Source organism: Egretta garzetta, unplaced genomic scaffold (assembly GCF_000687185.1).
Source record: "Egretta garzetta isolate BGI_Z169 unplaced genomic scaffold, ASM68718v1 scaffold197, whole genome shotgun sequence".
Classification (NCBI taxonomy): Eukaryota; Metazoa; Chordata; class Aves; order Pelecaniformes; family Ardeidae; genus Egretta; species Egretta garzetta.
Window position 1 is genome coordinate 3,340,356 of NW_009260274.1, and position 11,465 is coordinate 3,351,820.

Genomic DNA, 11,465 nt, shown 5'->3' on the forward strand with positions numbered 1-11,465 from the left:
GGGGGAAATCAAATTGTCAAAGTTATGGTGGGAAAGGGCAAGACAGCTAAAACTGTCTTTAAAAAAATCCTTCATTCTGTCATTTTGGAAAAGTTCGGAAATTTCAGTTTCCAAGTTGCAAATGTGGTGCTGCAGCAGAGATCTGGTTTTAAGCCAGCTTCAGAGTTAGCAAGTTTTGAGCATTCAAAATGCAAACAGAGTGCTTTTCATCAGGCTCTATCTCAGTAATATTCTGGTTGATGTTTATTTTGTCTTTGACTTTAGGATGTGGCCCAAATAGAGTATAGTATTGTTTTCTACAGAGGAATAGTCCAAATGTTGTATTTCCCATGGATTTTTTTTTTCTGTTTAAAACTTTTGGAATTCATGGAACGTGTGCGCCATTGACAGTAATAGTATGTTGTGGTAACATAAAATATTCAGGGTTTATAGTTAAATGTTATATATATATTATACAATTCGTATTAAATAGCCAGAATATCTTAATATTCAAAGCATCAGTAACTGAGTCACTTGGGCAGAAGCTGCTTTATACTTTATTTGAGGTATATTCATTTTGCCAATGTAATATCTCATTTGAAATGAATGTATATTGCACTATTGATTTTCATGGGTCTTAGAATAATAAAAACATCATGCAGAAATAAAGAAAAAAACATGCTTTTTCTGTATACACTATGTTTGGATGCAGCTCAGAACCTTTAATGGAAGTAAACATAAAACCGACGTTGTTATATAGAAATATGAAGTACTTTATTTTACACTATGCGGTATTCATATAACAAGTTTTTAACTTAAACATGGCATTAATTTTGCAGATCTAAGCTCTTTTAAGCATGCTGTAAAGAAGTGCTTCTGCTTTAGAGAGGGGCAGTGACTTTCTTTTTCCTTGTTTAATTCCAGGAAGCCTGAGTTACCAAGAGTTTTACTTATAGATTTTTATTTTTTTTTTTACTATTACAAATTTTCATACTGTCTTAAATGCGCGGAACCAGCAGTGGCAACAAATTTGAATAAGGGATTTTTTTTTTTTTTTTACTATTACAAATTTTTAACACTTGCCGGGCTTCACTCCTAACAACTCTGCTACCTGGCATAGAGAAAACTGAGAAAAAACTTTGGAACACATGGTGTCCAACACATCCAGTCCTGGAGACCATAGAAGGTCACGAAGGAGTCTGTGGTGGTGACTTCCTAATATTGTAATAGCATTGATAGATGGAAAATTTCAAGTGGTACTGATATTATTAGTCACCAATATTACCATGTACTGAGTTAAGAGGTAGAGAATAAACAATTGATCTTTTTCAAAGTAATTGATCTTTAAATATTTTTTTTTTTTGAAATTATCTTAAAAAAAATATTTTTGGATAAAAATGGTTTGGTTTTCATTTTAAAGGAAGTTTTTTGAATGATAAGTTCAGGAGAAGAAAAGTTTAGTCAGAATTCACAATGAAGGCAATGTCCTCCTCCTGAGGTCCTGTTGTGTCTGCTGTCCAGCACTACTTTCCTTGGTGAAACTAGGTCAGATTTTATAACACCTTTCAGCTTTCAATATTCATTAAACGAAGTTTAAGTGTGTGTGTGGGTTGAATTTAATACCTTGGAACAAAACTATGGAAATATTTCTGTTCTGTTTTTCATTTTGTGAAATGAATTGAGACAAAATGGATACTGTTAGAAATCAATAGTTATCTGAAAGATGTGGTACATTTTATCATCAGTAGTTAAAGAGAGATTTCCAAATAGCAATATTAAATTTTTAGTGCCAGCTGTTTAGAGAATATATTGCATTTTTGTCACTGTTATATATACATTTCTAAGAATACATTGTATTCCTTTCTCAATCGTATATATTTCTTAACTCTTAAGTCAAAATTAGAAGATGTTATAACAAGATAGCTATTAATTTACTTTCTTTACACAATCTTAGACTAATCGGCTGGTGGGGTCATGACTTCAAAACACGTTTCCTCATGGAAAACAGTATGTACTTTTACACTTTTGGTTTTACTGTATTTGATGTATTTATGTATACCCAGCTCCACTTTTATAGTAGTTTGAGTAGAAAGGATAGAACTTTACGTTTCCTCACTTAGGTTAAAGGTATTAAATTAAACTCATCCCAAATATGTAATGCAATGGAGTTAACAAAGTAAATGTGGGGATAAATTTGGTCTCTGGGCATATGGGTCTGACTGTCTGCTTCTAGACATTTTGTTGAAATTCCTTCAAAATGCAGATATAGAATATGGATGAAACTCTCAAAGTATCTCAGTGAATTAAACACGTAAGTCTCTGAGGAGCGAGGATCTGCTACCTTTCACTTGGGTAATACCTTACTTTAGGATTAGTTCCGCTGGAATTAATGAGAAATGATATAAATAAAGGTAAGGCAACCTGACATAAGTCATGAAATACCACTAATGTTTCAGAATCTCCAAATTCCTCGCACTAGCGAAGGATGGGTTATAAAACAAAACTAAACCCACTCTGAAATAGTGAAGCACTTATTGCCCCAATATGAAATGAGGACTCCTTGCCAAAGCTGACAGCTAGACTGTTCAGCTCCATTTGAAAGTATGGCAGAGAGGGTAGCCTGAGGGATCAGGAGGAGAAAGGAGCTTTTTAGTTTGATTGGGTTTTTTGGTTTTAATATATTTTTAATTTTCTGTGGCAGCACCTATAGATGTGACTTTGGCTGGAGAACACCCCTCTAATAGCCTCAGTCTGCTCTTCATTTTCTGACCGAATGTAAGAGAGTGGCACTATGGAAAGCCAGCAGGAGACTCAAATTGCCTTGAAATACTGTTAGAAGAAGAAAAATGTTGTTTATTCATTTCCATGGGCAGTTTATAGGGGAGATGTTGGGCAACAATCATTATAAAATTAGTCAGTCTGCTGCACGTGGAAAGCATTTTCTCCGCAGCATCCTCTTGCTCTGGTGCTGGAGCATGAAATATGAATGGTGACACAGAACTTACAGCAAGGCTTTATAGATTTATTAAGGAGATTTGGTGAAATTTCACAGCCTAAAGTCTGTGCAACCTCTCCGCGTGGCCTGAAGCTACACTTAGCTGCATATGCAGACTCCCACGTGTCTCATCAGTTTAATAAAGTTAAGGAACATGATTCCCTGCTCGTGGCAGCACCGTGGCTCCGCACGAGCGTGCCTCTGCTGACTTGGAATTTCTCTGTTTTGTGCCAGTGTTAAAAGAGATTCAAGTGTAAAGGTGGTTTTAACACAGACCATTTAAACAAATTAATTGCAGTTCTCTAGTTCCCATGAAGCCGCTAATGAAGTCTTCCGCTGGATAAAATTGGGCTTCTCTCGAAGCTAAAAGTATTAGCTGTGAATAGATTACTATTTCCTTTTAATGACTGATTCCTACAGGCCACATTAGTGAAATATTTTATTGCGCAAGGGCGGACTTCAAGATAAGGTCCAATCCATTTAAAGGAAGAAATCAAAAACACTAATATAAGTTATTCATTTTCCAGAATTACAACTAAGTGAAGGAATTAATGGATTTCGGTTATCGAATCCCCCAATTTTACTGGTCTGTGCTCTGCAAGCTAGTTTAGAGGTAAGTAATTGCTTTACTTTGAGCCTGAATTTAAGAGTATAAAAATGTTAAATGAATGTTACGCTTATTATTGCTGTTCCCCTTTACAAAAGATTGCAGAATAGCTAAAAAGCAAAAGGGGGGAGGAATGGCAAACAAACAAAATAACCCCACAACCCCGAGAGACCAAGGCATTTATTAAATATACGCATCCCTTCCCTGTTCCCACAAACTTTGCCGTTGGATGCAATATACTTGAGGTTTTCCCCTCCGAGCTTGATGGCTAGCACCATGTTTGTCCCAGCTTTTAGGGGCTGGGTACAGACAGCAGCTTTTCCCACAGAGATATTCAGGGCTTGCCTCAGTGCAACCCATGCAAAAGGTGCCATTAGACCATCTCCCTAGGAAGGAATCGTGTAACTCTAAAAAGTTGCATCCAGAGTTGCTTCTACATATATTTCCTTGGGCAAAACAGACTTAGCTCCTTTATGAAAGAATATGGATGCAGCCACTTGGTATCCTGGAGTTTAAATTGAACCAGTGGCTCAAGGAACCCATCCTCTGCTATAGCCCCTTTTGCTACAAACAGAAAAGACAGAAGCTGCCTGTGAATGCTTCCTAAAAGGGGAATTCGTGAATGTGGTACAGCTCCAGAATGGGTTTTGTTTCACCTCTTCATTAGCTTTTTGGTGGCCAGAGGAGCAGAGCCCCACCTCAGACCCATCTCTGTACAAATCACCAAGATTGCAACAGTGGAAAGGGCAGCCCTGCCGTACAGACCTCACCCCTTCCTGGCTAGGAAGGGGTGACCCGTGTGCTGAAAGCCCTCTGCTCCACCCTGGAGAGCACAATTCAGCCCTGGCTAAAGCCATGCAGTGGTCCTCAAGAACACCTTGGATCGCGCTGCATTTCATGTCGAGAAGCACCTGCTTTTCTCTTGTGGATGGTTCACCCCTGAAATGCATGATACTAGGTGATTGCAGCTGAAAAGGATAGTTTTACATAGATTTCCCTGCTATATGCTGCATGTGCTACTATATTAAAATTTTTCCTAAGCTGCTTTTCAAGCCTGCCTTGGTTAGCAAGGTTTTGCCATCAGCATAAATGGGAGAAATTTATTTCTGCTAGCAATCCATTAACGCTAGTGTCACAGCAAAGCTGATGCTGGAACAAAGAGCAATGTCCCTACAGTGTATGTCCCTCTTCCTTATTTACTGAAAAAGCAGTATCTTAAGCAAACAAACTCAGAAAATTGCCAGTTGTGCTCTCTCCAGCTCACACGCGATGCTGAAGGACTGCAAAGGGCACAGCAATGCTTCTTGTTCTGCCTGACAATTTATTTTGTTAGTCCTTAAACATCCAATATATTTTTTTAAACTTTATGTGACCTTCGAGATACGCTGAAAGCTATTCTGCTATGACCCAGATTGTCAGTGCTCCAGTTTGTGTGGGTTGATGTCATTTAGCCCACTGCAGGGAGCCTCGAACAATGAGGGCTGAGCAGTTTCCATCGCCTCCCCTTTCCGTGCCTGCATTACCTTTTGGCACAGCCAGGATTTCCCAGTGCTAATTGCTCTAATACAGTGGGAAACAAAATAGTTTTCATGTCTGGCAAGAGATGGCTAGCGAAATTGCATGCCACCTTCACTGGGACACATTAAGCAGAAGGCAGTGTTTCCAATGGAAACAATGCAAACTGCAAGTGTTAATGGATGTTATTCCTCAATAATGCTTAAAGTGATGGTTATGGCAGTGGCTGCTCCCTTTTATGGAAAAAAGGGGAGCGCTCTACAGCCACATTTAAAAGATCTTTTCAAAAAAATTTCACCCAGGAGGCCAAATATTCCTTGCACAAAGCCCGAGCAAACAGATTTTTGCATGCAGCCTAAGGAGATACGTCCCTCATACTGCTGCAAAGCCCAGAGGAATAGGAGGCAGGTCTGCATTTTACCTCCAGTAATGTGCTGAATAGCCGTGTGCACGCTCTGCTTGCCTGTGCGGTGAGGGGAGCACCTCTAGATTTTTGTTGACCTGTACAAGTACTGGTTGCGGAAGGCTCTCATCCCTGCCACATTCATTTCCCTGACTGGGCTGTCTCCATGCAAAGTCTGTCTTACAGCAGCCATATTTTGTTTCACAGAAAACACGTAGGAGCTTTTGGGTTTGTGCAGCATCTAGTGGTTGTGATAGCATCATGGAATAATACTTGGGATATTCTACAAAAGAGTGATTTCTAGATGCTGCTGGAAAGCAGACCTTCTATTTTGATCAGGATTTATCAGTTACCTCTTTAAATGCTGCTCCAGGTTATGATATAGGCCATCTTAAATGTGTTACTCCTTCAGCGTGGGACAGTGATTTCTTGAGAGTGAAGATCATGGATTTTCATACAGGACCTCCACCTTGCCTATGATTTTGCAGCTGCAGTCGTGGCAGCATAATTGTCCGTGAGCAGCTCTATGGCATCTATGTGCCAGAGTCTCATTTGAAGTGACTGCTGTGTACTTGCATGTCCATGTCTTGTCATCTTTCCCGGAAGCTACTTGTATAGGAAGAAGAAAAGGAGGGTTTTGGGAAAGGGAGGGGTGAATCGTTTCCGGGCTCGCATTTTCTACCGTTCCTTGTAACTGAGCCTTTCCAGAGTACAAACAGAAGCTGTTGCACCTTCTCCTGCTCCCACACTCTTCTGCCACTTTGCCTGTTCTTGTTTGTGTGGCAAAGCAGTACAGCCACTTTTAAGCAATAACTTTTGCATGTCTCACGATGTTTTGATTTTCTGCAGCTCACCAGTCCTTGTAGCTGTGTAAGAGCATAGAGCCATTAAACCAGATAGAAGCAAATATATTTTCTTCTTAAGGACTAGCAGAGACAGAGCATGTACATTAAAATCAATATGTTAGTACAAATTTTGTGGTTTCAAAGACAAGAGTTTGTAGATCAGTCATGATGTTTCAGTCTTGACCCTTGACTGTTATTACTTGAGGCACATACAAGGAAAAACTTACATGTGATTTTGAGTTCCATGCAGCCCTCTTGAATGTATAGAGAATTTATGGAACCTCTTCAGATATGCCAAAGAATGTTCTCTTAGCAAACTGGTTTTGTGCGCAAATTCATTTATGCAGAAATAGATGTGTGTAAAACTTTCAGAGCAGACAGAGATCTCTTTCATTATGTAAAGACATTATCTATAATGTCTATTTGACATTACCACTTGATTCCAATGATAATATGGATAGAGAAACCTGCTACCTAGCAAAGGAAGAATGACAGTGTTTGGTCCCTGCGTCACCTAAATGATTTAAGTTGTTAAAATGCTCAGAAATAACCTTAGTCTTCTTTACTTCCTTTTTACTTTCTATAGCAGCACATTATCATTCTAATGCTTTAAAATTATTATAGGTTTTTGGTCAAACTACAATGAAAGCATTGAGAAGGAAATCTGTTCTACTCACCGGTTACTTGGAATACCTGATAAAGCATTACTACAGTGAGGATAAAACAAATCCGGAGAAGCCCTTTGTGAAAATAATCACACCATCTCAGATTGAGGAAAGAGGATGCCAGCTTACGTTATCTTTTTCCCTTCCAATCAAATCTGTGTTTAAAGAGCTGGAGAAGAGAGGAGTAGCTGTGAGTAAATCGAAATTCCTCTTATTACGCATTGTTTTGTGAGCCTCTACCATACCATAGTAATCATTTTGCTTTTATTCAAATATAGTCTTGTATAAGGCCAAAAAAGATTGGAAATGATGAAAATTGCTTGCATAGCATCTTCAGTCTTTAGGTGTGCAAATAATAAATAAGTCGAGTTATTGTATAAATTACTTGTTAGGCTGTATATTGTTCTTTCTCTGTGGATTTATTTCTAGTAGTTCTGTGAGTAGCACCCAGGAGACGCTACTGAGGTCAGAGCTGTTTTATGGGTGCATTATGATGGGGGAGACATTACGGATCTGAAGCTGATGGTCTGAACGGGAAAGATAGGGGAAAAAAAAAAGAAAAGAAAAAAACAAAATCACTGGAAAAACACGAATATGAGTGTGCCAGAGCTGTCCAGTGCAATGTACTGCCTGTGCAAGCCTCTCCTGTTCAGTGTGCTTGCCCAGGTCCCCTGCTGTGGGTCCAGGCATGAGGCCAGAGACCACAAAGAGGGCGGCTGTGCCACCCTGGGGTGCTGGCAGTCAGCAGAACTCAAGGGGTGCTCACTGTCCTCATCGCTACAGCTCACACACTTACAGCCCAACGATGACAAGGAGCTCTGAACCTCCATCAGTCCCCTTTCTGATCTGCAAATGGCCAAATCCTTGCTCTTTGCGAGGCATCAAGGTGGAGAAATTAAAAAGTTATCGTTCCCTTAAAGACGTGTTTCAGCACTCAGAAAAAGAGACCGCTGAACGGCAGTGCCACGTAATGGCACGGTTACCGGTCAGCACTGCACAAAAAGAGTAAAAGCTAAATTTAAGGCTATACATCTGGTGATTTAGAAGTGCTGGGAGGTGAGGCTGATAGTGTAATGCCATATAAATGATATATGAGTTTTATTTCTGCTGGTGACTTGTGTCCCCAAAGGGCAACTCTTCTAGGCTAAATATGCTGCTGGTTTGGTGCTGCCAGGGAATTCCAGGAACTGCTGCTTTTAAGAGGGCACAGGGCCTTACACCGTTGGCTTGTCTTTGCAATGCAGTAATATGCTCCAAATATGAGAGATTATTCTATTCAGCAAAATGTTCAAATTCATGGAGGGGGGGGGAAGAAAAATACTGCTAGCCCTGCGACATTACTTGTACCTGTAGTACAAGGCGCTCTATCATACTGGCACATTTCTGTTTTGTGGTGGCTCTTTTGTCACCTGTGCGCCTATTCAACTATGGGTTGCTATAGGCGCTAAGGTGAATTATGGGGCTATGTAGATGGTTTGGAACCCCTCGATGGCACTGCTAGAGTCCTGCCCATCCTGAGCCTTGCATCTTTTTTTAGGCAACACACCACACTTCTTATGTTCTTCATAATAATGTTCCTCATGGTAGTTTCTTGGGGGGCCCAAAGTTTTCACTTGTGTCTCCTTGCCAGTCCAGTCCTTGAAGGCAAGGATGACATTTGAAAAATATAGTCTGACAGATAAATATGAAGTGACCTGAATATACTGAACGTTCCCTTTCTGTTTTGCAGTGTGACATGCGAGAACCAAATGCTCTTCGCGTTGCTCCAGTTCCTCTCTACAATTCTTTCCATGATGTGCACAGATTTCTTGACATCCTGGGATCTGCAATTACATCTTCAAAACAAAGAGCAAACAATACTGTGCTATCTGGTTCTTATTGATGGCTCAGCTGTATCTTTTAATCTATTTCTGACTAAGATGCATTTATCCCACTGAGAGATTCTTTGCTTCGAGTAGACTGAGCTATATCCCATGCAATTTGCAAAAAAATGACTGTGCTTGAGTAGTTATTTACAACAGGCATAGTTTTATTAAAGCTCATATTTCCACTCTGCTTTGACTTTGACTTCATGAATTAGTATGCTTTGTATATTTTAATAGGGCTTTTCTTAAACATTTTATGTAGTTTTATTACATTAGCTTTGAGAAGCATGGAAGAATTGCTATCAACTAGAACAGGAATGAAAAAAAAATCCCTTCTTTATTATAAAAATTATGCATAATAAAAAGTGGAAAATAGACAAATCACCAACAGTTAAAAGATACAGTCCAATTTACATTTTTAATTTATCAATTCTATTTAAAGTACATGGTATACTTGAAAAGTAAAAGTTGAACAATTAGTTGTTTAAAAACTGCTAACTGCTGCATACTGGATTTTTCAAAGGGCCCAACATTTTGAAAATCTGGTTTAATTAATGATTTAATTGAAGAATTAATTCACATTGCAGACACCTCCTTGGGTGTGATACAGTTGGCTAAAACAAAGCATTTCCTCTTTATCTTTCTAGGTAGTCATCTCGGAGATGGTAGGCTTGAGAAAGATGAGAGCAATGTTAAATTCATGTACACCAGTGTGAAGGGCTGCAGGAGCCCTTACTGCCGTTTTGACAAGGCTTAATTTGGATTAGGCAAAATGAACTCTGAACTGTTTAAGCAGCAGCAAAATAGCTCATTGCTCACTTAGTGTGGCCCCAATTTTTACAGATATTTTTACTAGACAGCTAAAGGCAATGAAGAAAAACCCTTTACATTTAACCAACACTACCTGGAGTTCTTTTAAGCCATAAATAACACCTTGGCATAAACGGCAAGGAGGCTCCTAAGTCTGTAGCTATTCAGCGCATACCCTTTTGCAAGAACCAGCTAAAACTTTCTCTCTGCTGATACTCTGTGTGTCGGATATTTGGGATGAAACACTGAGAAAATTACTTTTGGTTGTCCTTTTCATTCCAATTCAAGGGGGTGAGAGGGTTTGGGTGATGACGTGAGGACTACTCCATTTTGGCTCAAGAGCATTTTTGCTGGTTGAAATTTTCACACTCTTTGATCATCTCCCGTTGCACAAGGAAACCTAAGGACTGTCCTATTGTCTACCTGTGCTCTAAAATAGCCCCAAAATAGATACCTTTAAAATCCCTGCTGCAGTAATACCTATTTCATTGGTTGTTATGTGTACAGGAGAGCTGAAAGAACTGCAAATAAAGCATTTGTTGGTATTCTTAGCACCTGTGAAGAGTAAGAACAGCTTCATAAGCTAGAATGTTGTTATAAAGAATAGCATAGGAGTCTTAATCAATTGAAAAACTCTGGCTTGCTCAGGAAGTTTTGGTTATATTGACGTCATCGCTCTTTAATTCAGCTGGAACTGTATAATTTTATTGCAGACCAGGTATCTGTATTTCAGTGGCCGTGGTTTTATTTTTAGACTTGCATCCACCGCACAGCTACTTTCACCTCTCAAGTGGTGGGATCTTAGGAGAGGACCATTTTCCATAGAGTGACTGTTGATGAAAAAAGCACTGAATATAAAACTGTGATGGCCCACAGTGTTGAGGAGGGGTTTAATTCACTGTCAGTGCCTTTGAAGCACTTGTGCTGCCGTACAGCTCTGGCTAAGTCACCTATGTCTTCCTTATAATGTTAGGCAAGCTTAATGTAAATCCAGATATGACACTAGGTCGTAGTATAATGTACTTTACCTAGTTCAGCTGGACCTTGATTGTGCAACAAACCCAGGAGGAGTAAGACCTTCAAAACCTCTTTCTACATAGCACCTAGACATCAGGTTTGGACTGTGTGTCTTGGAAGTCAGAGGGCGATACATGGTGAATTCTGAGGTCACAGTTTGGCATCTGAATTAAATTCATGAACCGTGAGGACAACTCCTTTTGTCTCTGAGGAGAGTCAACCAAGCAGGGTAGGTAAAGGACTTACTGAATCTATACAGTCCAGGTTTTGAAAAATAACATATTTTTAATAAATGTGTAATAGTATTTTGTCTTTCAGTAATGCTTCAATATTAACAAATATTGACTTTATAAATAAGAATTTGTGTTCCGTTTGATGGATTGGATTAAATTCAATGAGTCAAAAATCACTTATTTCAACTTTTCAGAATTACTCTTTCTTTTTTGCCTATGAGCTCTAAAGATAAACATGAAAGCTCGTTGCTTTTCTAGGTGTATATATAGAAATTCAGAAAATTATTTCAAAAAAATGAGGGAAGGCTATATTGCATTTTACTGAAACAAATTTACAGCATAAGCACCAGTTTCACATTTTCTTTCCCATTTGCAAAATGAATAATACTGAAAGTTAACATTAGGTGTCAGTATTTTACATATTATTTAGCGAGAGAATATCAAGTGAAAGAGCTTCTGTGCAAAAAAAAAAAACAACAAACCACCAACAAAAAAACCAACCCAATATTACAGTCTGCTTTTTCAAACACT

The 11,465-nt window shown here is 39.0% G+C and overlaps 1 protein-coding gene across 1 annotated transcript in view; it reads left to right on the forward strand.

Annotated features, from left to right (window-relative positions):
* Nucleotides 1–8,891, forward strand: part of KYNU (kynureninase) — a 53,925-nt gene extending 45,034 nt beyond the window's left edge. The window contains exons 10-13 of the mRNA XM_009642492.2: nucleotides 1,934–1,986; nucleotides 3,502–3,587; nucleotides 6,969–7,199; nucleotides 8,739–8,891. Coding sequence (XP_009640787.1) covers nucleotides 1,934–1,986; nucleotides 3,502–3,587; nucleotides 6,969–7,199; nucleotides 8,739–8,891 — 523 coding nt within the window. The remainder of the gene's footprint in view (nucleotides 1–1,933; nucleotides 1,987–3,501; nucleotides 3,588–6,968; nucleotides 7,200–8,738) is intronic.
* Nucleotides 8,892–11,465: the final 2,574 nt, after the last annotated feature.